Raw genomic sequence first — 24539 nt, 5'->3', positions numbered from 1 at the left:
GTTTGGCTCAGTGGATAGAGCGTCAGCCTGCGGACTGGAAGGTCCCGGGTTCGATTCCGGTCAAGGGCATGGACCTTGGTTGCGGGCACATCCCCGGTGGGGGGTGTGCAGGAGGCAGCTGGTCAATGTTTCTCTCTCATCGACATTTCTAGCTCTCTATCCCTCTCCCTTCCTCTCTGGAATCAATAAAGAATTAATTTTTTTTAAAAAAAGGTGACAGAGCCCAGACGGGGTACTAGATGGGAAACGGTTGAGAGATGCAGGGCCGTCTCTCTGGCGCTGGCCCCTCACAGTCTCCCTGACATTGCCCGCCACTTGTTCTGTGGGGGGTGCGGGTCCCCACCACCCAGGTTCTGCCCCGTGAAGCCCAGTCCTCAGGCAATGGTGGGGGGACGGGGGTGGGAGCTCTGCTCTGAGGCCGTGTCCTTCTGGGGAGCCGGCTGCGCCCCGTAACCCTCACTTCCCCCTGCTGCGTCCCCCTCCACCCCCCCAGCCAGACCATCATGATCGCCTGTGTGAGCCCCTCGGACCGGGACTTCATGGAGACACTCAACACCCTCAAATACGCCAACCGGGCACGGAACATCAAGAACAAGGTGGTGGTGAACCAGGACAAGACCAGCCAGCAGATCAGCGCGCTGCGGGCCGAGATCGCCCGCCTGCAGATGGAGCTCATGGAGTACAAGGCGGTGAGCGCGCGCCCGGCCCGCGGCCTGCCCGCGTGGCGCCGGTCTCGACTCCTAGACTCAGAATCAGACCCAGCGTAGTGGGCCGGACCGCACGAGGCGCCCAGTGTGCAGGGCGGGGCCGGGGGAGGCAGAGCAGAGAGTTGGCCCTCCTTCCCCAGGTGGTCAGGGAGGGCTTCCTGGAGGAGGCGTCCTTTCCCGTGGCATTTGAAGCACGTGGAGCAGGCCTTGTGGGATGGGAACGTGTGTCCTGGGGGGTGTACCCAATTCCCTGTGACTAAGGCACCTGACTCCTCCCCACCCCCCGCCTGCCCCTCCTCCCAGGGCAAGAGGGTGATCGGGGAGGACGGCAGCGAGGGCTACAGCGACCTGTTCCGGGAGAACGCCATGCTGCAGAAGGAGAACGGGGCGCTGCGCCTGCGGGTGAAGGCCATGCAGGAGGCCATCGACGCCATCAACAGCCGCGTCACCCACCTCATGAGCCAGGAGGCCAACCTGCTGCTGGCCAAAGCCGGTGAGTGGGTGCCCGGCCGGCGGGGCGCACCGGGGCTGGGGCCGGGGCTCCCTCCCCACCCCCGGCCAGGAGACGGGCCGGCTAGGCCAGCCCAGGAGCTCACAGATCGGTTCATGCGTGCATCTTTTTCCAATCAATTTTAACTTTTTTAAAATATATATTTTTTTTATTGATGAGAGAGAGAGAGAGAAAGAGAACCAGGGATCGGCTGCCTCCTGCGCGCCCCGCACTGGGGATCGAGCCTGCAACCCGGGCCTGTGCCCAGATGGGGAATCGAACCCTGGCCTCCTGGGTCATAGGCTGGCGCTCACCACGGAGCCACACCGGCCGGGCTTGACGTGGCTTTTGTCACTTACTCCCCCAGGTGACGGCAACGAGGCCATCGGCGCTCTGATCCAGACCTACATCCGGGAGATTGAGGAGCTGCGGTCAGTGAGCCCGGCACCCCTGGGACCCGGGACCCCCGGGGGCCTTGGCCAGGGGAGGGCGACCCGCTCACCCGCTCCCCGCCCCCTCACACCCCCCCCCCCCCCCCCCACAGGACAAAGCTGCTGGAGAGCGAGGCCATGAACGAGTCGCTCCGTCGCAGCCTCTCCCGGGCCTCGGCGAGGGGCCCCTACTCCCTGGGGGCGTCCCCCGCCGCCCCGGGGCTCGGAGGCAGCCCGGCCAGCTGCATGGAGGACGCCTCGGAGGTGATCCGCCGGGCCAAGCAGGACCTGGAGCGCCTCAAGAAGAAGGAGGTCAGGCAGCGGAGAAAGAGGCGAGTGAGCGCCCCGGGGTCGCACCGGGGTCACCTGGGGCTCTGAGCAGGCCGGCCAGCCTTTGGGGCAGAGCCACCCATGGCTCTTGTCCGCCCGGGAGAGGGGGGCGGCGAGTCCGGTAACTGTGGGACGGGGGGGGGGGGGGGGGGGGGGGGACGAGAAGGGCGGCCAGACTCTGCAGAGCAGGAACCCGGTCCTGTCCTGTGACCCCCGGACAAGACATGCCTCTCCCCCAACCCCCCCCTCCAACCCACCCCCACACACCCCGATGCTCAGGCAGGTCTGGCCCCCAACCCCGCCTGCCCTTCTCCCCCCGGCAGCCCCGAGAAGGAAGCCTTCAAAAAGAGGGCGAAACTCCAACAGGAAAACAGCGAGGAGACGGATGAGAATGAGGACAATGAGGTGGAGGAGGTGAGCGAGCCCTCCGCCCCTCCCCGCCCCTCCGCACACGCACCCCACTCCTGCTGGGGGGGCGCCCAGCACCTCCTTGTGCACTGGGCAGACAGCCCTTGGTCTGCCTCCTGCTCTCTCTGCTGGTTACCATGGTGATCTCCATCCCTCAGTCCCCTCCCTCATCCCACTGGGGGGGGGGGTCACTGCGGGGGGCGGGGGTCACTGGGGGGGGATGGGAAACTCCCTCCAGTTCGGAGGTGGCACCAGGTGCCCGACTAGGACCCCCCCCCGTTTCCCACCTGCGGGGGGATGTCTGGACCAGCCTCTGCTTCGGGGTGCCCCTCCCTGAGGCCGGGTCCAGCTTGTGGGGGAGGGGCCGCCCGCCCCCCCCCCCCCCAACGGCGCTTGGTGCGCAGGAGGAGGAGGACCCGGATGAGAGTGGCTGCGAGGAGGAGGAGGGGCGTGAGGACGAGGACGAGGACTCGGGCAGCGAGGAGAGCCTGGTGGACTCGGACTCGGACCCCGAGGCCAAGGGTGCGTGGCGTGCGCCCGGGCAGGGGGCCCCCGAAAGGCTGCTCCAGAGAGTGGGTGGCCGGGGCCCGGGACCCGGGACAGGAAACGGGGGACAGCAAGCAGCACCCAGGGAGGGTGACTCACGGAGGGTGACGGCGGCCGGGCGCTCCCCGTCCTCGTGACCCCCCACCTTGCCTGGCATTTCGGGGGGCTGCTCCGGAACTGTGTTTTCCCATCCGGCACCCCCAGCCCCCGGGTGGGATTTGTCGTTTCCTCCAGCCTCACCCCCCTGCCGGCTCCTCGCCCCGGTGCCCGGGCGCCCTGGGGCCCGCCCTGGCGCCCTGGGTCAGGCCCGTCTCTGCCCGCAGAGGTGAACTTCCAGGCCGACCTGGCCGACCTGACGTGCGAGATCGAGATCAAGCAGAAGCTGATCGACGAGCTGGAGAACAGCCAGCGGCGGCTGCAGACGCTCAAGCACCAGTACGAGGAGAAGCTGATTCTGCTGCAGAACAAGATCCGGGACACCCAGCTGGAGCGCGACCGTGTGCTGCAGAACCTCAGTGAGGCCCCGCCCACAGCCCGCGACCCCGCCTCTCCTGCTTCCTGGGTCCCGCCCACAGCCCCAGCCCTGCGGGCCCCGCCCCTCCTGCTTCAAGGCCCCGCCCCATCTCTGCCGACCCCGCCCCTCCTGCTTCCTGGGTCCCGCCCTCAGCCCCAGCCCTGCAGGCCCCGCCCCTCCTGCTTCAAAGCCCCCGCCCCATCTCTGCCGACCCCGCCCCTCCTGCTTCCTGGGTCCCGCCCTCAGCCCCAGCCCTGCAGGCCCCGCCCCTCCTGCTTCAAAGACCCGCCCCATCTCTGCTGACCCCGCCCCTCCTGCATCAAGGCCCCGCCCCATCTCTGCCAACCCCGCTTCTCCTGCTTCCTGAGTCCCGTCCCCAGCACCAGCCCTGCAGGCCCCGCCCCTCCTGCTCCAAGGCCCCGCCCCATCTCTGCTGACCCCGCCCCTCCTGTTCCCAAGCCCCAGCCCCAGCTCCGCAGGCCCCGCCCCGCCTGCCCCGTCAGCCCGCCTCCTCTTGCTCCTCAAGCCCCACCCACCGGTGCAAAGAGGGGCGTGGCCTCCCCAAGGTCCAGCAGGGCCCGTGGGGGACAGACATGACCCTTACGGCCACCTCTCTCTCTTGGGGTCCCCCCCTCCCCCGCGGCCCGCAGGCACCATGGAGTGCTACACGGAGGAGAAGGCCAACAAGATCAAGGCGGACTACGAGAGGCGGCTGCGGGAGATTGCACCGGGGACCTGCAGAAGCTGCAGGCCGCCCAGAAGGAGCACGCGCGGCTGCTCAAGAACCAGTCCCGCTACGAGCGCGAGCTCAAGAAGCTGCAGGCCGAGGTGGCGGAGATGAAGAAGGCCAAGGTGGGCCCGGGCGGGGGCTGGGGTGTCACCTCCGGACCCACCCACCCACCGCGGGTCTAGTCCTTGCCGTTCCCTCGCCTCCTCCACCCTGACCTGGTCCTGGGGCTGGTCCCTAACCCTCCCCCCCTCCGCCCCCCCCCCCCGAACCCCACCCCGTCAGCAGCGCAGCAAGTGCTCCATCCACACCGGGTCGCTAGCCTCCCGCAGCCTGGCCGGGCCCAGGACGGTGGCTTTGGGGAGAGGGACCGAGAGGGACCGGGGCCGGGGGCAGGGAGGGCCGGGGTGGGACATGGCTGGGCTGGTGGGTGGCCCAGGAGGTGCGGCAGCTCAGCGCCTGCGGAGGAGTGGGGGGCGGGCCTCAGGGGCCCCCTGGTAGGCTGCCCGGCTGCCCTCCTCCCCCGGCCCAGCGTCCTCACTCCCTGCAGCGAGTGGGCACCTGCTTACCCCGTCCGGTGCCCCCTCTGCCCGTCCAGGTGGCCCTGATGAAGCAGATGCGGGAGGAGCAGCAGCGGCGGCGGCTGGTGGAGACCAAGAGGAACCGGGAGATCGCGCAGCTCAAGAAGGAGCAGCGGCGACAGGAGGTGAGGGTGCCCTCCCCCCCTCTCCACCCCCAGCCCCCCCAGTCTGGGGCCTGCAGGCTTTGGCGTGGGAGTGGGGAGCTGGAGAGGCGGGGCCAGTAGAGTGGGGATGGGCGGTGGGCGTGGCCTGGAGCAGAGGGCGTGGTAGCGGGCGGGGCCGGTGACAGGAGGGCATGGTGGTGGGCGGGGCCTGGGCAGGAGGGCGGGGCGGTAGGCGGGGCCTCATTGAGGTTCTGCAGCCTCATGTTCAGGGGGAGGGACTGAGCTCCAAGAGGGGCAGGAGCTTGCCCGAGGTCCCCAGCAAGCAGAGCCCCCAGCCAGGCCTCCTGGCCCAGGGTGGGGATCAGAGGCCGCAGAATAGCCCTTTGGGGGGGCGGGCAGGCCGAGCTCTGGGCCCTTTGATCTGCCCAGGCCCAGGCCTCTGCCCACCAGCCCTGAGTGGGGACCCCGTCTCCCACCCGCAGTTTCAGATCCGAGCTCTGGAGTCCCAGAAGCGACAGCAGGAACTGGTGCTGAGGAGAAAGACCCAGGAGGTGAGGGGTGCCCCCCCCCCCGCCACAAAGCCACCCCCTTCGGATTCCACCCGGGCTGGGAACCTGGGCCCGGCTCCCTCCTTCCCCGCGGACACAGGCCTGGCCCGGGCTGAGGCCGGAGGGCCGGCTGCAGGCTCTGGTCCCACCTTTAAAAACAAACAAAAAAAAGTCTCTTCGGTGTTCATGTCACAGCAAACAGGGACCCTTGCTCAGCCCCAAGCCCCGGCCCGGACGGAGGGGCCCCTATGTTCTCCCTCCCTGCCCGCCCCCCCAATCTGGGCATTTTCTGGGTGCCGTGTACCCTGCTCACCGGGACCCTCCTCCATGGCCCCAGGTCTCTGCGCTGAGGCGCCTGGCCAAGCCCATGTCCGAGCGTGTGGCGGGGCGCGTGGGGCCGAAGCCCCCCACGCTGGACTCGGGGGCCGAGGTGTCCGCCAGCACCACCTCGTCGGAGGCCGAGTCGGGGGCCCGCTCTGTGTCCACCATCGTGCGCCAGTGGAACCGGAAAGTCAACCACTTCCTGGGGGACCACCCCGCGGCCACGGGCCACGGCGCCCGGCCGGCCAGGTGAGGGGGGCCGGGGAAGGCGGCCCGGGGAAGCGGGGCCCGTGGCAGCCGTGGCTGTCGGCCCCGGCGGGCCCCACCCAGCCCCGCTCCCCCGCTCCCCCGCTCCAGGAAGAAGTTCCAGAAGAAGGGCGCCGGCCAGAGCTCCAGCAAGGCCGCGCGGCTCAAGTGGCAGTCGCTGGAGCGGAGGGTCATCGACATCGTCATGCAGAGGATGACCCTCGTCAACCTGGAGGCCGACATGGAGCGGCTCATCAAGGTTGGCGCCCTCCCTCCCTCGGCACCCCGCCCCCCGTCAGCTCCCCTCCCTCCCTCTGCACCTCTCCCTTCCATCTTCACCCCACCCTCCCGTCTGCTCCCCTCCCTCCTTCTGTGCCCCTCCCTCCCTCTGCACCCTGCCCCCCCCCGTCAGCTCCCCTCCCTCCCCCCTGCACACCCCTCCCTCCCTCGGCACCCTGCCTCCCCTCAGCTCCCCTCCCTCCCTCGGCACCCCTCCCTCCCTCGGCACCCCGCCCTCCCTCTGCACCCCGCCCTCCCACCAGCTCCCCTCCCTCCCTCCTGCACCCCTCCCTCCCTCTGTACCCCTCCCTCCCTCTGCTCCCCTCCCTCCCTCTGTACCCCTCCCTCCCTCTGCTCCCCTCCCTCCTGCCTGCACCCCTCCCTCACATTTCCACCCCTCCCTCCCTCTGCCATCAGCTGTCACTTTAAAATATATATGTTTTTTTATTGATTTAAGAGAGAAAGGGGGAGGGAGATAGGGTTAGAAACATCCATGATGAGAGAGAATCACGGACCGGCTGCCTCCTGCACGCCCCCCACTGGGGATGGAGCCCACAACCCGGGCCTGTGCCCCGACCGGGAATCGAACCGTGACCTCCTGGTTCACAGGTTGACGCCCAACCCCTGAGCCGCCCGCCCGCCGGGCCGCCCGCTGTCCCTCTGACGGCTCAGGCAGGCTCTTCCGACCTTTCCTCGCCCCCGCCCCCTGGTCCTCACGGCAGCTCCTGAATACTGGGGTCCCCATGAGCCTACGCGGCGGGGGGAGGGGGAGCTGTGGGCAGGGCTGGACAGCACCCTGAGGCCCCCGCCCCCCCCCAGAAAAGGGAGGAGCTCTTCCTCCTGCAGGAGGCGCTGCGGGGGAAGCGGGAGCGGCTGCAGGCGGAGAGCCCCGAGGAGAAGGGGCTGCAGGAGCTGGCGGAGGAGATGGAGGCGCTGGCGGCCAACATCGACTACATCAACGACAGCATCTCCGACTGCCAGGCCACCATCGTGCAGCTGGAGGAGGCCAAGGTGCCGGGCGGGGCGGAGGGGGGTCCCGGGGGGGGGTGCAGGGTGGGTGCAGGGAGCGGGGTGCAGGGGGGTGCGGAGAATGGGGTGCAGGGGGTGCAGGGAGTGGGGTGCAGGGGGGGGTGCGGAGAATGGGGTGCAGGGGGTGCAGGGAGCGGGGTGCAGGGGGGTGCGGAGAATGGGGTGCAGGGGGTGCAGGGAGTGGGGTGCAGGGGGGGGTGCGGAGAATGGGGTGCAGGGGGTGCAGGGAGTGGGGTGCAGGGGGTGCGGAGAATGGGGTGCAGGGGGTGCAGGGAGTGGGGTGCAGGGGGGTGCGGGGAATGGGGTGCAGGGTGGGTGCGGGGAGTGGGGTGCAGGGGGGGTGCGGGGAATGGGGTGCAGGGGGGGTGCGGGGAATGGGGTGCAGGGTGGGTGCAGGGAGCGGGGTGCAGGGGGGTGCGGAGAATGGGGTGCAGGGGGGGTGCGGGGAATGGGGTGCAGGGGGTGCAGGGAGCGGGGTGCAGGGGGGTGCGGAGAATGGGGTGCAGGGAGTGGGTACAGGGGGGCTGCCAGGAGCGGGGTGCAGGGGGCGGGGTGCAGGGAGTGGGGTGCGGGGAGTGGGGTGCAGGGGGCGGGGTGCAGGGGGCGGGGTGCAGGGAGTGGGGTGCGGGGAGTGGGGTACAGGGAGCGGGGTGCAGGCAGGTGGGGCGGAGGGGGGTGCAGGGAGTGGGTACAGGGTGGGTGCAGGGAGCGGGGTGCAGGCAGGGGGGGTGCAGCCCTGCTGACCCGGCCCTGTGCCTCCGGCCCCAGGAGGAGCTGGACTCCACAGACACGTCGGTGGTCATCAGCTCCTGCTCCCTGGCCGAAGCCCGCCTCCTGCTGGACAACTTCCTCAAGGCGTCCATCGACAAGGTGGGCGGCCGCACGGCTCCCGGACGGGACCCCCACCCCCTCCCCGCCTGTCATCTCGGAGCCACATCACTCCCAGGCTCGGGCAAGCCGCCGCCGCCTCCCCGCCCAGCCCCGTCCCAGCCCGGGAACGGGCTGACTGACGACAGACGCCCCGAGGCTGTGGCTCGCTCGGCGGCGGCGTCTTTAACGAGCCGACGCCCGCGAGTGGCTGGGCCGGGCGCCTGGCGCGCAGCCGTGCCTCCGTGGAAGGGGACCCGACGCCCCGGCCCAGGCCCATCCGGAGCCGGGCGGGGCTCGAGTCCGCTGGAGGCGGAGGGCAAGTGTGTGAACGTGTGCTGGGTGGGGCAGCGCGGGCGGGCGGACGGACGGACGGACCACATCCCGCCAGCAGGGTTTATGCCGGGACAGCCGGGGTCCCGGGCGTGTCTTGTGTTGGACGCAGGGTGTGCTTCCTCGCCCCGGGCTGTGGCCTTCGGGGACAGGCACCCCGTGGGGTGAATGCAGTCCAGCTCTGGACCGGGGGGAGCCTGCACCCCCCACCCCACCCCCCCAACTCCTCACCCGTCCCCCTTCATCTTTTTTTTTAAATATATTTTTATTGATTTCAGAGAGGAAGGGGGAGAGAGAGAGAAACGCCCATGCTGAGAGAGAATCGTGGATCAGCTGCCTCCTGCACACCCCACCCTGGGGACGGAGCCCCCCAAAGACCCCATTAAAGACAGTCCCATCCTGAGGTCCTGTGTGGGGACAGTCAGGGGCCCGTGAGCGCACCCCGGGTCTGAGCCAGGCACAGGTGACGTCTGGGAGTGATGGGGGGCCCTCCAGGGTGCCCCCCTGGGAGCCGGTGGCGTGAGGGCAGTGACGGGGTGCCCCTGGCCCCCGGCCGGGAAGGGTCACCCAGCCGGCTCCCCGTCCCCAGGGGCTGCAGGTCGCCCAGAAGGAGGCGCAGATCCGGCTGCTGGAGGGGCGGCTGCGGCAGACCGACCTCGCCGGCTCCTCCCAGAACCACCTGCTCCTGGACGCGCTGCGGGAGAAGGCGGAGGCTCACCCCGAGCTGCAGGCCCTCCTCTACAACGTGCAGCAAGGTGTGCGGGGGGGCGGCCCGGGCCTCAGGGCTCCGGGGGTGCTCCCGGCTCCGACCCGGGGACCCTGGCTTCCCCAGAACTCTGCCCAAACCCATCTGACCCCCCCTCTCTGTCACCCCCCCCCCCCCCCCGAAGAGAACGGCTACGCCAGCACCGACGAGGAGGTCTCCGAGTTCTCCGAGGGCAGGTGAGTCCCCCGTCGCGGGAGAGGCAGCTCCCCGCGGACCTGGGAGCGGGGGAGCCACGGGGCCCGGCCCGGATGGGGGTCCCCGGGCTCCAGGGCGCACCCAGGCTCTCGGGGTCCTGAACTCGCCCTGCTCCTTCCTCAGCTTCTCCCAGTCCTTCACCATGAAAGGGTCCAGCAGCCACGACGATTTCAAGTTCAAGGTGAGCCCCTCGGGAGGCCGGCGGGGGCCCCTCTGCCCTCCCCCCTCCCCCTCCCCCCCAGCCCGACCCCGTGCTGCTTCCTGTGGGGACGGGTCTAGCCTGGGACTGGAGGGGGCGGGCGGGTGCAGGTGTGACACCGGGTGCAGCCTGTTCTTTTTGAAGCGGGGGGCGGGGGGTGAGGGCGGGGGGAGAGGAAGGGGAGGATCGGCCTGAGCCATTGCCTGGTGACCTCACCACAGCCCAGGGCCCCCCCCCTTCCCCCGCCCAGACCCCAGCCACCAACTCACCAGGTGGCTGGTTGTTGTACGCGCAGCTCCGTCGGCCACCAGCAGGGGCAGCAGCGAGGCCTCTGGGGACCTGGGAGGGTGCGGGGAGGCTTGAACCAAGAAACGGGATTTTTTGGGGGGGGGAGAGAGGAAGGGAGAGGGAGAGGGAGAGAGAAACATCCGTGATGAGAGGGAATCATGGGTCGGCGGCCTCCTGCACGCCCCCCACTGGGGATCGAGCCTGCAACCCCGGGCATGTGCCCTGACGGGGAATCGAACCGTGACCTCACGGCAGGAAACGGGTGTTCTTAAGAGAGAATTGTCCCTGGCCAGTTTGGCTCAGTGGATAGAGCGTTGGCCTGAGGACTGAGGGGTCCCGGGTTCGATTCCGGTCAAGGGCATGTACCTTGGTTGCGGGCACATCCCCAGTGGGAGGTGTGCAGGAGGCAGCTGATGGATGTTTCTCTCCCATCAATGTTTCTGACTCTCTCTCCCTCTCCCTTCCTCTCTGTAAAAAATCAATAAAATATATTTTTTTAAAAAAAGAGAGAGAGTTGTGCACAGTTCGGGGTACACGTTTGGGGTGCTCAGTCCACGTAAGGGCAGAAGATCCGTGTCTGCCGCCTTGCGTTCGCCAGAAGCCTGAGAGACGGGCTCAGGGTGGTGTCTGGCGGGTCCACGCGTCCCCCCTGCGGGACGGCGGTCCACCCCGACGGGTGCTTCCCTCCCAGGGCGAGCCCACGCTGTCGGCCCAGATCAAGGCGGCGTCGGCCGAGTGCCTGGGGCCCCCGCTGGACAGCTCCACCAAGAACATCACCAAGTCCCTGGCCTCGCTGGTGGAGATCACGGAGGACGGCGTGGGCTTCTCCGTGCGCGACCTCTACCCCCGCGACAAGGTCTCACGCACCGTCAGCCTGCCCACCAGAGGCAGCACCTTGTAAGGCGGGCGGCGGCGGGGGCGGGTGGGCGGCCGGCGGGGGCGGGCGGGGAGCCGGCCCGCCGGGCTGTCCGGGCCTCACCGGTCTCCCTCCTCCAGCCCCCGGCAGTCCCGAGCCACCGACACGTCCCCCCTGACCCGAAGGAAGTCGTACGACCGCGGGCAGCCCGTCAGGTGAGCGCGTGTCCCGGCCCGGCAACGGCGTGGCTGCCCGTCGGGGCCCGGGCGGCGTGAGTGGCGGTGACGTCCACGCTGTGGATCCTCTCGGGCGCGTTCTCGTCCGGGCCCCACGACGCCACCCATCCGCCCCCAGGCTCCCTCCCCCGCCCTGCCCTGCGTGGGCTCGGACGCCAAACCTCCCTCAGCACCTAGAATGGAGGCCGAGCCCGCAGCTAAAATCGTTGGTGGGTGTGTGTTGGTGGCTTCATCATTGCCCGGATGTCCTTCACCCCCTTCTTTTATTTTTAATCGATTTTTATTGATGTCAGAGAGGAAGGGAGAGGGAGAGAGAGAGAGAGAGAGAGAGATGATGAGAGAGAATCACGGATCGGCTGCCTCCTGCACGCCCCCTACTGGGGATCCAGCCCACAACCCGGGCATGTGCCCTTGACCGGGAATCGAACCCTGACCTCCTGGTTCCGAGGTCGACCCTGTAACAACTGAGCGACCGGCTAGGGCAGTGGTTGGCAAACTCCTTAGTCCACAGAGCCAACTATCAACAGCACAACGACTGACATTTCTGTGGAGAGCCACGTTTTTTAAACTTAAACTTCTTCTAACGCCACTTCTTCCACATGGACTCGCCCAGGCCGTGGTGTTTTGTGGAAGAGCCACACTCCAGGGGCCAAAGAGCCGCACGTGGCTCGCGAGCCGCCGTTTGCCGACCACGGGGCGAGGGCACCCAAGCGTTTTAAGGAGCAGGGACCCGCCAGCCACGACACGCGTGTGTCTGAGGCCGGGCTGCGTAAGAATGGCTCCCGACGCCGTGTGGAGAGCTGGGCTCCGGGCTGGGGCGGCCCCTGACACGCCGCTCTCTGTCCCCGCTCGGCAGGTCCACGGACGTGGGGTTCACGCCCCCCTCGTCCCCTCCCACGCGGCCACGCAACGATCGTAACGTCTTCTCGCGTCTGACGAGCAATCAGAGCCAGGGCTCAGCGCTGGACAAGTAAGGGCCAGCGCCGGGCGGGCTGTTCGAGGGGAGGGGGCCCACGGAGTGGCCGTGGCCGTGGCTGTGGCCGTGGGCAGGGCTGGCGCGGCTGGGCGGCCCCCGGACATTCTGTTCCGGCCCCACTCCCGGCTTCTCTGTCTTTTCCGTCTTGACCGGGGACCCGTCTGTTCCCTGAGGGAGCTGGCACCTCGGGAGCGAGCTAGCAGGGGCGGACGGGGGCGCTCAGGCCCCCACAGGCCCCCACAGGCCCTGAATCCTCCGTGGCTGGTGCCTTGGTTCTCGGAAGCTCCTTCCTCCAGCCTCACCAGCCCCCTCCCCTCCCCAAACGCTCACACAGGCCCCAAAGGCGTCCCCTGTCGCCTTCCCGTGGCCGCGTCGGCTCACCCCACGGTGCGCCCCCTGCTGGTGTGATGGGGATGACAGCCGTCCCACGTGGCACCTGCTTTCACCCCAGGTTTCCCCTGAGCCACAGCCCGGCCGTGCGGAGCCCTGCCCGCCTCGCAGGAGCGGGAACGAGGCTCAGGCAGGCCCGCGGGCGTCCGCCCAGGAAGTGCACAGCCGGCGAGGGCCGAGCTGCCCGTGTGCCTAACGGGGGCTCTGCCCGGGGGGGAGGGGCCTGTCCTCCATGAGCTCCTCTTCACACTCCCTGCCGGCCCCGCCCTGGCCCACGCCAACCAGGGTTCCCTCCCAGCCAGGTGCCCCCCAACCCAGTGCCCCTCCCACCCGCCTTCAAGGTCTCTCACCATCCCAGCTTGTGGGTCGTCCAGACCCTGGTCCATCCAGGGTCATCCAGGGGTCATCCAGACTCGGTCCATCCAGGGTCATCCAGGGGTCATCCAGACCTCAATGCATCCAGGGTCATCCTGACCCCGGTTCATCCAGGGGTCATCCAGGGTCATCTTGACCTCAATCCATCCAGGGTCATCCAGACCTTGTCTATCCAGGGGTCATCCCGACCTCAGTCCATCCAGGGTCATTCACACCTCGGTCCATCCAGGGTCATCCAGACCTCGGTCCTGTCCGGGGGTCCAGGTCCTGGGGTGCATGTGAGGTGCACAGCTCCAGGCAGTTTCACACGCTCCCCAGGAACAGGGGGCTCCCGGGGACAGGGGGCTCTGTGAAGAGCCGGCCCCTGAGGAGTTGCAGGGGCAGCCCCCTCCGGGGTGGGAGGAGCAGTCGGGCCGGCCGGTGGGGTGGGGGCCCCCAGCGTGTGGATGGGGCAGCAAACAGCCCCGGAGCAGTCTCCCCAGAGCGGGGGGCCGGCGATCCCGCGTCGTCCTCGGGGTGGGGGGCCCCCATCCTCCCCTGCCAGCTCCCAGGCCAGCCCGCCCCCTCCCCCGCCCTGCTGTCCCCGGCGCCTCCCCCCTCTGCCTCTCTCCACTCCCCTCCAGGAGAATAACCGCCCTGACCCGCTGCTCCGCGCCCGTGTGTGCCCCGCCCCCTAATCCAGCTAACTTTCTGCCCTCCCAGGTCTGATGACAGCGACTCCTCTATGTCCGAGGTCCTGAGGTACAGACGGCCGCGTCCTGTCCCAACCCTCTCGCTCGCTCCTCTCTCTCTTTCTCTCTCTCTCTCAGCCCCTCCCGCCTGCACCCCTGTCCTCAGCATGCACCCCTCCTCTCCTCGGCCCCCAGGACCCTTCCCGCCCCTGGTTCCTCCTCTCCCGGCGGCTGCCTGGCCTCTACTGCCCCCACCGACCGGCTGGAGCTGGGGGCTCGCGCGGGGAGGGGCGTGCGGTCACTTGTCACGGCCTGTCTTCTGCTCCCTCGTCACCTGGGGGGTGGGGCGGCGGGGAGCATGGAGCCTGGGGGGCGGGCCGGGCAGGGTGTGGACGGCTGTGCTCGGGGTCCTGGGGGCGCTCGGTCTGTGTCGGTGCCTCACACTTAGACCCCCACTCTGCCCCACCCCCATCTCCTGGCACAAGGATGAGGAGTGCCCTGGGGATGGGGGACCCCTCTCCCCCAGCCAACCCAGCACAGCACCCCACACTCAGAGTGCATCCCAGGTCCCGAGGGCCTGAGCACAAGGCACAGCTGAGCTGAGAGCTCTCCCACCAAGCCCTCTGCTCACCGCTCGCCGACCCTGGGTGTTGGCCATCCTGCCATCCCCACCCCCACCCCCACGGGATCTACCAGCCTCTCACGAGGAGGGTTAGCCCTTTAACCACTGCCCACAGCCCTCCCGGGCCTTCCCGCCACAGCTGGGCGCCGGCGAGAGGCGGGAGCTCGGATACGTGGGAGGCTGCTCCGTGCGTGCCCTTGACCGGCACTGACCTGTTGGACCCTTGTCGGACCGCGCCCTCGGGGCTGGGCTGCCTGAGTCCCTGGGGCCATGAGCAGCCTGCGGGAGGGACATGGGTCAGTTCATCCCGCCCTCGGCCACCGCGCCCGCCCCTGTCTGTCGGCACGGCGTTCTCTTTGGAAAAGAGCGAGGACATGTTTTCAGACCCGCACACAACCTGGCCGGGGCCTCACGCCATCCAGGGTCATCCAGACCTCGGTCCATCTATATATATAGAAGCCTAATAGGCAAAGTGTCCCCTCAGGAGTTCGACTGACTGGGAGTTCAGTCGCTCGCTATGACGTGCGCTGACCACCAGGGGGCAGCACGGAACGCAGGGAGTCCCTGGCCGGCAGCCGGCAAGCTGTGCACAAATTTCGTGCACTGGGCCTCTCGCTGAGAAATACAATCTCCACCCCGAGCCCACAGGGGCTGGTGGGGGGGCCGTGGGGGCCCAGACCTCCCCAGCCAGCGCTGAGCTCGGGTCCCTAAGGGGGTTGAGCCCTTTGTCAACAACCCTCACAGGTCCTGCCGTGCTGGTCCCACCCGGGGGCCGTGGGTGGGTGTGCGTCTGGGTGGGGGGGCAGGCCCCGGCGGATGGAAATGCTGAACGGGCCCTAGCTGGTTTGGCTCAGTGGATAGAGCGTCGGCCTGCGGTCTGAATGGTCCCGGGTTCGATTCCGGTCAAGGGCATGTACCTTGGTTGCGGGCACATCCCCAGTAGGGGGTGTGCAGGAGGCGGCTGATCGATGTTTCTCTCTCATCGATGTTTCTAACTCTCTCTCCCTCTCCCTTCCTCTCTGTAAAAAATCAATAAAATATATATATTTAAAAAAAAGAAATGCTGAACGGAGTGCAGGGCGGTGACCCCGGCCCCTCCCTCTGCGCCCGGCCCCCCTGGGCTCCCTGAGGCAGCCTGGGGGAGTCGTGGGGTTGCAGGACCCCCAGCCCCTGGCCTCCGCCGGCCCAGCTGGCGTTTTATTTTGTTTTTAAATCTATTTTTTTTTAATTTTTAAAAAATATATATTTCTTTGTTGACTTCAGAGAGGAAGGAAGAGGGAGAGAGAGATAGAAACATCCATGATGGGAGAGAATCACGGATCGGCCGCCTCCTGCACGCCCCACACTGGGGATGGAGCCCACCACCCGGGCCTGTGCCCTGAGCGGGAATCGAACCCTGACCTCCTGGCTCCCAGGTCGACGCTCAGCCCCTGAGCCAGGCCGGCCGGTGGGCCTGGGCGCTTTTAGGTCTCCGGACGCGGTCAGGCTGGCGGGGGCGGGAACTGGCCGAGGGCAGGGCTGCGCCTAGACAGGGGTGAGACTCCCGGCCGGCCCCCACCTGCCTGCACACCCGCTTCCTGGCTCAGGCTGCTGGCGGGGCTGGAGCCTTCTCGGTCAAGCCCAGGTCCCTGCTCCACCCTGTCCCCCCCCCTCGGCCGGGCGGGGGTCCCCAGCTGACGGTGTCTCTCTCCCTCTGTCCGGAAGGGGGATCATCACGCCGGTGGGAGGAGCCAAGGGCGGGCGGACGGCCCCGCTGCAGTGCGTGTCCCTGGCCGAGGGCCACACCAAGCCCGTCCTCTGCCTGGACGCCACGGACGAGCTGCTCTTCACCGGCTCCAAAGGTGGGTGGCGCCCCGGCCGGTGTGGCTCAATGGGTAGAGCGTCGGCCTGTGGACCTTAGGGTCCCGGGTTCGATTCCCGGTCGAGGGCACGGACCTCGGTTGTCACAGGCTCGGCCCCAGGCCCTGGTCTGGGTGCGAGCGGGAGGCCACCTGTTCTCACATCGATGTTTCTCTCTCTGTGTCTCTCCCTCTCCCTTCCACTCATTCTAAAAAAATGCATGAAGACTGTCCTGGGTGCGGGGGCGGGGGGGGGGGGATTAACAACAACCAATAAATAAGTAAAATCTTTAAGCCCTGGCTGATGCGGGTCAGTGGATAGAGCATCGGCCTGCAGACTGAAGGGTCCCGGGTTCGATTCTAGTCAAGGGCACAGGCCCCGGGGTGCAGGCTTGATCCCCAGTAGGGGGCGTGAAGGAGGCAGCCGATCCATGATTCGTTCATCATTGATGTTTCTGTCTCTCTCTCCCTCTCCCTTCCTCTCTGAAATCCATAAAAAATAAATTTAAAAAAATTACTTAAAAAAATAAATAAAAATAGTTCTTAAAAATAATAATAATAGCCATGACTGGTTTGGCTCAGTGGATAGAGCGTCGGCCTGCGGACTGAAGGGTCCCGGGTTCGATTCCGGTCGAGGGCATGTACCTTGGTTGCGGGCACATCCCCAGTGGGGGGTGTGCAGGAGGCAGCTGATCGATGTTTCTCTCGCATCGGTGTTTCTGACTCTCTCTCCCTCTCCCTTCCTCTCTGTAAAATATCAATAAAATATATTTTAAAATAATAATAATAATGATAATGATGCCTGCTCTTAGCAGTCAGGGCAGCGGGCACGGACGGCGTCGGGGGGACTTGCTTGAGCAGACGGGGTCTGACGTCCGGGCCCCCATCTCTCTGAGTTGCCACCACCCCTGGGAGCTGGCGCCCAGCCCCGGCCCGGGATCCGCTGTCCCTGGCGCTGACGCCTGCCCCGCCCCGCTCTCCGCCCACAGACCGCAGCTGCAAGCTGTGGAACCTGGTCACGGGCCAGGAGATCGCCGCCCTGAAGGGCCACCCCAACAACGTGGTCTCCATCAAGTACTGCCGCCACTCGGGCCTCGTCTTCTCCGTGTCCACCTCCTACGTCAGGGTGTGGGACATCCGGGACTCGGCCAAGTGCATCCGCACCCTCACGTAGGTGCTCCTCCCGGGAGGAGGGGGGAGGGGGCGGGGGTGCTGGCCGCCCGGGGGCCCTACTCAGGACAGCCTGGTTCTGAGGGCCTGCCGTCCACCGAGGTGGAGCGGAGCGGAGCTCTGCTCGGGTCTCGGGGGGAAGTGGCGGCTCCGGTCCGTCAATCAGGGAGGACTTCCTGGAGGAGGTGGCTTACGGGCCTGCTCCGAGGGAGGTGAGTGGAGTCTCCTGGCCAGGCCGGTGCGGATGGGCCGGTTTCACCTCTGACCTCGCCTCCCTTCCTCCCGGGCAGGTCCTCGGGTCAGGTGATCTCGGGCGACGCCTGCGCGGCCACCTCCACGCGGGCCCTCACCAGCGCGCAGGGCGAGCACCAGATCAACCAGATCGCCCTCAGCCCCTCGGGCACCATGCTGTACGCCGCCTCGGGCAACGCCGTCCGCATCTGGGAGCTCAGCAGGTGGGGGAGGGGGCCTGGGGAGAAGTGGGGGGAGGGCTGGGGTTGGCCGAGGGAGGGTGCACAAGTCTCAGCTCGGGGTGACCCCCGCCCCCAGGGCCGGCTGGTCTTCGCTGTGCTGCTCCCCGTGTCCCCGGAGACACCCCCCTCCCCCGGGGAATGAGCGGCCCCGGAGGGAGGAGAGGCCCTGGCCAGGTGCATACCTGCCCCCCGGGCCCACCCCCTCCCCACCCCCTCCCCACCCCGGTCCCCCTGACCCTCCTGCCCTGCCGGGCCCTCCCGCAGGTTCCAGCCCGTCGGCAAGCTGACCGGCCACATCGGGCCCGTGATGTGCCTGACGGTCACCCAGACGGCCAGCCAGCACGACCTGGTGGTGACCGGCTCCAAGGACCATTACGTCAAGGTGCCCCCCGCCCCCCCCCCCCCCGCGGCCTTGGGACCCTCGTGGAAAAAATGCAATTTCTGGGATTTTTAAAATATATAATTTTATTGATTTCAGAGGGAGAGGGAGAGAGAGAGAGAGAGAGAGAGAAACATCCATGATGAGAGAGAATCATGGATCGGCTGCCTCCTGCACGCCCCACACTGGGGATGGAGCCCACCACCCAGGCAGGTGCCCTGACCGGGAATCGAACCCGGGACCCTTCAGTCCGCAGGCCGGCGCTCTATTCACTGAGCCACACCAGCCAGGGCCTCATGGATGTTTCTATCTCCCTCTCCCCTGCCTTCTTCTCTGAAATCAATAAAAATGTATGTTGTTGTTTTTGTTTTTTTTTTAAATAAAAAGAACGTTAGACGGAGGCACACACCGTTCTCCGCAGCAGCTCATGCTGAGCTGGGGTTCCCCTGCAGGAACTTAAGTCCGTGCCCCCACACCCCGCCCCTGGGAAGGGCCCCTGGGCTGGGCTGCCACTGGGTGTGGGGGGGGGGCCAGACCTCGGGGTCGCCGGCTCCTGGGCCCCCGGGCTGCACCCCAGTGGGCGGCTCTGGGCCAACCCGTCCCCCGCCCGCCCACAGATGTTCGAGCTGGGGGAGTGCGCGGCGGGCACCATCGGCCCCACCCACAACTTCGAGCCCCCGCACTACGACGGCATCGAGTGCCTGGCCATCCACGGGGACGTGCTGTTCAGCGGCTCCCGGGACAACGGCATCAAGAAGTGGGACCTGGAGCAGCAGGAGCTCATCCAGGTGCTGGGGGGGGCCGGGCGGGGCTCCCCCAGCCCCAGCCAGAGCCACCCCAACCCTCTGCACCCCCTCCCTCGCCTGCCCGCCCTCCCCTCTTCTTCCCCTGCCCCGGGCTTGACAGGGAAGCCCATCCCTGTCATTTTTAAAATTGATTTCAGAGAAGAAGGGAGAGGGAGAGAGAGAGAAACATCCATGATGAGAGAGAAACATGGACCGGCTGCCTCCTGCACGCCCCGCACTGGGGATCGAGCCCACACCCCGGGCCTGTGCCCTGATGGGAATTGAACTGTGACCTCCTGGTTCATAGGTCAACGCTCAACCCCTGAGCCAGGCCGGGCGGGGAGCGTTGGTTTTCTTTGACCCTCTGAGGGCGAAGGCTGCTCCTCCAGGGCGGGGTCTCGGGTTCGAGCCTGGGACGGTCGAAGCCTCCCTCTCTGGGCCCGGAAGTCCCGGCACGGCTGGGGCCCTGGCTGCTGGGGACCCGGGAGGCAGAGGGGCAGGCGGGTGCCGGGTGCGGGTCCCGTCCCCGCGTCCCCCGCGGGCCCTCACCCGCCGCTCCCCCCACAGCAAATCCCCAACGCGCACAAGGACTGGGTGTGCGCCCTGGCCTTCGTGCCCAGCCGGCCCATGCTGCTGAGCGCCTGCCGCGCCGGCCTCATCAAGGTCTGGAACGTGGACAACTTCACGCCCGTCGGCGAGATCAAGGGCCACGAAAGCCCCATCAACGCCGTGTGCACCAACGGCAAGCACATCTTCACCGCCTCCAGGTGGGCGGCGGGCGGGGCGGGCGGTGCACGGCCCGGTGAGGGCCACGGGCCGGGAGGGGGTGCCAGGCGGACCCCCAGGGCCCGGGGGCAGGGCAGCAGGCAGGCGCCGGCCCGGCCAGGCCTTGCCCACCAGCCCCCCGACACACAGCAGACCCCCTCCTCCGGCTGCCCTCACACCTGTCCAGGTATCTTCCATCACAGCGCAGCCCACCCGCCCATCCGACCCAGCTCCGTCCCCGTCCAGGGCACGTGCCCGGGCACTCCGGGCCACCGGGCGCTACTCACAGGGGCCTCTTCCCTTCTCGTTCCGAACTTGACCTTGACCTTGACCCTTCTCTCCCCCTCCCCTCCCGTCTTCTTGCTCCGCCTCTCTGCCTCTCTGCCTCTCTCCCCCTCTCTCCCCGACAGCGACTGCCGGGTAAAGCTGTGGAATTACGTCCCGGGACTCACCCCCTGCCTTCCGCGCCGGGTCCTGGCCATAAAGGGCCGAGCCACCACCCTGCCCTGACCCCGCCTCCTCTCCCCCCCTCCCCCTCTCTCTCCCCCTCTCTCCACCTCGATCTGAGCTGCTTCTCCACGGTACGAGTCTGTTTTACTCCTCCTGGCTCCCTCCAGCCCCCCCTCCTCCAGCCCCCACTTCCGAGCATGAGCAGTGAGCGGGACAGACCCCGGGCCAGGGGGCCAGGCAGTGGACGGCCGTGGGGGCCCGTCCGGGGCTGGACGGAACCAAAGCGGGGAAAACTCGGGATAAGGAAGAGCAGGCCCCGCCCTCTGCCCGGCACCCTCCCCCCTCGGCCTCACCGAGCCCGCCCTGGGCCCCGGCCTTGTCTGGGGAGTTGGGGGCACCTGGGCATGGCCGGCCGGGCCCCCGTCCGAGCTGACCGGCCGCGCGCTGTCCTCCGCAGTGACCTGACGGTGAAGTTCTGGAGCGTTCGGCGGCTACCCCGGGGCCCGCCCTAGGGCTGAGGTTGGAGGACACCCCAAGCCTTGGCCCCCCACAGCCCGGAAGGCGTGGAGGGGACACCGTGGCCGATGGGGCCGGCGGCCTGGGTGTGGCCCCTCCCTGCTCTCCTTCCCCCCTCGACCTCTGGAGGATGGACATGACCCCTGACCCCTCCCACAGCCTCCCTCCCGCCGCCTCTCGGGGAGAGAGAAGAGGGGGGACATTTAAGCTGTGACGCCCAAGGGCATTCCCCCTCTTGTTTCTCTCCTTGGCCAGCAGCCCCCCCCCACCCCCACCCCCACCCCCACCCCAGCCTCTGGACACTGCACCTGCCTCTGAGCCCAAACCACAGACCTCAGGTAACCACGGAAACCAGGGGTCGGCAGCTGGCCCTGCCGCTCAGCTCAGCCCCTTGGCGCCGCTCCCAGCCGCCCCGCCGATTCTCGGGGTCCCTCTGACGGCGATTCTCGGGGTCCCTCTCTGACGGCGATTCTCGGGGTCCCTCTCTGACGGCGATTCTCGGGGTCCCTCTCTGGCGGGGCCGAGGCGGGGCCGCTGCGAAGACCCCTCGGGCAGCCGGGCCGCCGTCCTCCTTATTTATTTGTATCGGTTGCTCTCGCCTCCTGGAAATGGACTTGAACTTTCTTCCATGCGGCTGTCCCTCTGCTTTTGGGGGCCAGGAACCCCGCCGGGGACCCCCCCCCCCCGTGACGGCCCTCGGGGCCACCCCCCTCTTGACTGCAGCTCAGGCTGACCCCACGTTGCCCCGGGGACCCCACCTCCCGGCCGCCTGGTGCTCCAGTGCCTTCCTCATCCGTCCGGGCCCGGCTCCCGGGCTGGGCACCCCGACACCAGCCTCCTCTGTCTCCTCACTCGGGGGGTCTCATGCCCACGGCCCCCGGAAGGCGGGGTGCCCCACCCCCAGCCCAGGGCCCCGTGGGGCAATGTGGGAAGCAGCTCGGATGCCGCCCCCCTTCCCCGCCCCGTCCCGTGCCCTCGCCCCGACCAGGAATCGAACCGTGACCCCCTGGTTCCGAGGCCGACGCTCAGCCACGGAGCCACGTGGGCCGGGCAGGGAGGCAGTCTTAGCTGTGAACGGAATGCACCTGCTGAGGCCTGGCCCGCCTGGCCCCCTGCCCTGCCGGGACCGTCCCAGGCCGTCCTGCCGTGAGTGGCCGGCTGGACGGGCGTGTGACCTCCCCCTCGTGCCGACAGACACGCCCTTGCCTGCCCGCGGGACCGGCTGCCTCCCACACTGGAGACCCCTCTCCCGGCCCTCCAGGGGCGTCCCTGCTCCCCGGCCCCCCACCTGGACAGAGGGCTCCCCCGTAAGGAAAACGTGCATGCATGATGTTCCCACGACGATGAAGAGGCTCCGAGAGAGACCGCTGTCCTCGGCGGGCGGGGCCCAACCTGGGGCGACGGCCCTGTGGCTGCTGGCGTCTCGCACACAGGGGACCTTTTGGGGGTGACCTTCCGGGGGTGGCCTGGAGGCCTCACGGTGCTTGTCTGCTGTTCCCGACGGGCCCGCTACCTCACGGCACCGGCTCTGCCGTCCTGGCGACACTTGAAGTCCCTCCGAGCTCCCCAGCTCCGGCCTCTCCACCCCCCACCCCCCTCGCGCCCGGGGGAGGCCGGGGGCACAGCTGGGGGGGGGGGGCCGCCGCCGCCTTGCACACGCCTCCCTCGCGTCGGAAGCACAGATTGGTTGTGGTTTGAGCACAATGGCGGGCGGCTGTGCGCGCCGGGCTGGGAGACTCTGGGCAGGTTCGGACCAGGGCTGCCACATGGGGGGCGGGGGGAGTGGGGGCGGCCCTCGCTCAGACCAGGCCTCGCCCGGGGCTCAGCCTAATTTGGGGCCACGTCTTCTTCCTCTTCTGTACCCCCTCCCCCGCCGCCCCCCCCCCCACCCCCAAGGACCTGAGGCCAGGCCACCTCGGGCCAGGCCACGTGGGAGTGCCATGGGCCCCGCACCCCAAATCTTTCCCTGCCTGAGCCCATGCGGGGTCCCTGTGAGTCCGGGCCCACGTCCCTTGACCCCCGTGAGTGTTTTTTAAATGTTCATTTCAGAGGGAGAGGGAGAGAGAGAGAGAAACATCCACGAGGAGAGAGAATCACGGATCGGCTCCCTCCCGCACGCCCCACCCTGGGGATGGAGCCTGCAACCCGGGCCTGTGCCCTGACCGGGAATTGACCCCTTGACCTCCTGGCTCATAGGTCGATGCTCAGCCCCCGAGCCACGCCGGCCGGGCCCCTACGAGTGCTTTTGGAGCCACTTGGCAAGCAGAGGGGACGGGGTGCACGGAGGGCAGTGTCCTGTCCCCCCCCACCCCCCGCCGCCTGCTGCCCGGAGCGCCTCGGCGCCGTCCTGGGTCCAGCCCCGTCCGCAGTATTAGCCGCTCAGTGTTGGCCTCAGTGGAGTGACTCCCCGTGGCCGTCGGAGTGACTGTCCAGGCAGGAGGAAAGGGCAGTGGCTGGGACCCCCACCCCCACCCCTCACGGCAGCTGCCGCCCTCTGGGGCCGGGGCCGGGGCTGGGGCTGGGCCTGGGGCACGGACTGCACCAAACAGCTGCAGCAGGCCGCGGCCGCACTTTCTCACGCTGGCCTGCTTGGGGGGACGCAGGTGGCAGCTGCTGGGATGGCGGGCGGGGGCGGGCGGGGTGCCCAGCTCCATCGGAAACCGTCCCGGGCTCCCTCCCGTGCGGTCTGGGTGGGTGCGGGCACCACCCCTCCAGCTGCCTCAGCCCCTGCCTGTGCCTTCGAGTCTGTGCCCGAGCGAGAGCTGAGCTCCTTCCCAGGGGGCGGCCCAAACCGGGGCCCCCGCCCCCCCCCCCCTGCCGTCCCAACTGGAAGCTGCCTGTCGTACTCTTAGCTCGGCCGCCGCGCCCCCCACAGGCCCCCCTCCCCAGCCTCACCCCCGCTCCTGGCCCCCAGATCCTGCGCTGCCTGCTCTCCCACGGACAAGGAAAGTTCTCTCTCTTCTGTGGCATCTTCGTTCTATCCCCCATCCCCCCGACCCCTCCCAGCACTCAGATGAGCCCAGCCCGACCCGACCACACCCCAGGCCAGTCCTGGGGACCCACCCACGTCCTGAGGTCCGTGCCCAGGAGTGGAACCTGCCCCGCGAAGAAGAGCCCACCAGCTCTTCTCCAGCCTCCACCCCTGCCTGCCCGCCCAGGCCGCGGGTTCCGTGGGCCCCCATTCCTCGCCGCGTGGCCAGCACAAGGTGTATGTACGTTTTGTACCTCCGCCCGCACTGTACATAGTGTATGAGAGTTATTTAAGCCTCTGCTGTACAGCTCTGTCCCCGGACCGGATGTGTGTGCCCTCGGACGTTGTCGTAATAAAACCCGAATGGCCGTGGCCGGTGGGGTGTGATTCCTGGGGGCCCTTCTCCGTGGGGGGTCGGGCCTCCCCGGGGGTTTTGTACGAGCTCGCGATGCCCTTGAACCAACCCCGCTCCGGCCTAAACCAGCAGAGACTGGCCGGCCCAGGACAGTGGTCGGCAAACTCATTCGTCCACAGAGCCAAATGTCAACAGCACAACGATGGACATGTCTTTGGAGAGCCACATTTTTTAAACGTAAACTTCTTCTAACGCCACGTCTTCAACATAGACTCGCCCAGGCCGTGGTGTTTTGTGGAAGAGCCACACTCAAGGGGACAAAGAGCCGCATGTGGCTCGTGAGCCGCGGTTTGCCGACCACGGGCCCAGGAGCCCCGCCCAGAACCCCTGGCTCAGCCTGGATGCCTCAGCTCCCAGGACCGGAGGCAGGTGGACGGTTCCCGAGAATCCCCGGCTCTGGCCTCAGAGCACCTGGAGGAGCGGGGAGGGGCGGAGGGGTGGCTGGGCGAGGCCTGGGTCCAGGGGACCACTGCTAAGGGGTGGCTGCCCCCCGCTGGGCACGGACTCCCATGGGAAGACCAGGACGCCTGCCCCACAACAGTCCCTCCTTTCTTGTGGTTAATCCTCACCTGAGGACATTTTTCACTGAGTTTTAAAGAGAGTGGAAGGAAGGGGGGGGAGAGAGAGAGAAACATCAGCGTGAGAGACACAGGGACTGGTTGCCTCCCACACGCATCAAGCCTGCCGCCGAGGTACGCGCGCCCTTGACCGGAATCGAACCCGGGACCCTTCAGTCCCCTTG

At 67.9% G+C, this 24539-nt stretch overlaps 1 protein-coding gene across 1 annotated transcript in view; it reads left to right on the top strand.

The window, feature by feature from the left end:
* Positions 1-23705, top strand: part of KIF21B (kinesin family member 21B) — a gene marked incomplete at its 5' end in the record, with an annotated part of 29358 nt that extends 5653 nt beyond the window's left edge. The window contains 29 exon segments of the mRNA XM_079763775.1: positions 494-689; positions 1011-1200; positions 1565-1628; positions 1742-1960; positions 2282-2372; positions 2771-2888; positions 3236-3427; positions 4077-4150; positions 4153-4278; positions 4752-4859; positions 5321-5389; positions 5724-5956; positions 6065-6212; positions 7052-7243; positions 8030-8131; positions 9051-9216; positions 9352-9403; positions 9546-9603; positions 10601-10806; positions 10906-10980; positions 11858-11971; positions 13445-13483; positions 15740-15876; positions 16863-17043; positions 17334-17498; positions 17781-17898; positions 18513-18683; positions 19248-19447; positions 20353-23705. Of these exon segments, the coding sequence (XP_079619901.1) occupies positions 494-689; positions 1011-1200; positions 1565-1628; positions 1742-1960; positions 2282-2372; positions 2771-2888; positions 3236-3427; positions 4077-4150; positions 4153-4278; positions 4752-4859; positions 5321-5389; positions 5724-5956; positions 6065-6212; positions 7052-7243; positions 8030-8131; positions 9051-9216; positions 9352-9403; positions 9546-9603; positions 10601-10806; positions 10906-10980; positions 11858-11971; positions 13445-13483; positions 15740-15876; positions 16863-17043; positions 17334-17498; positions 17781-17898; positions 18513-18683; positions 19248-19447; positions 20353-20407 (3859 nt within the window). The 3' untranslated portion in view covers positions 20408-23705.
* Between the last annotated feature and the right edge of the window lie 834 nt (positions 23706-24539).

Source organism: Cnephaeus nilssonii, assembly GCF_951640355.1.
Source record: "Cnephaeus nilssonii genome assembly, chromosome: 23".
Classification (NCBI taxonomy): domain Eukaryota; kingdom Metazoa; phylum Chordata; class Mammalia; order Chiroptera; family Vespertilionidae; genus Cnephaeus; species Cnephaeus nilssonii.
Note: the sequence above shows the minus strand (reverse complement) of the source record. Positions and strands in the feature narration are given on the sequence as shown.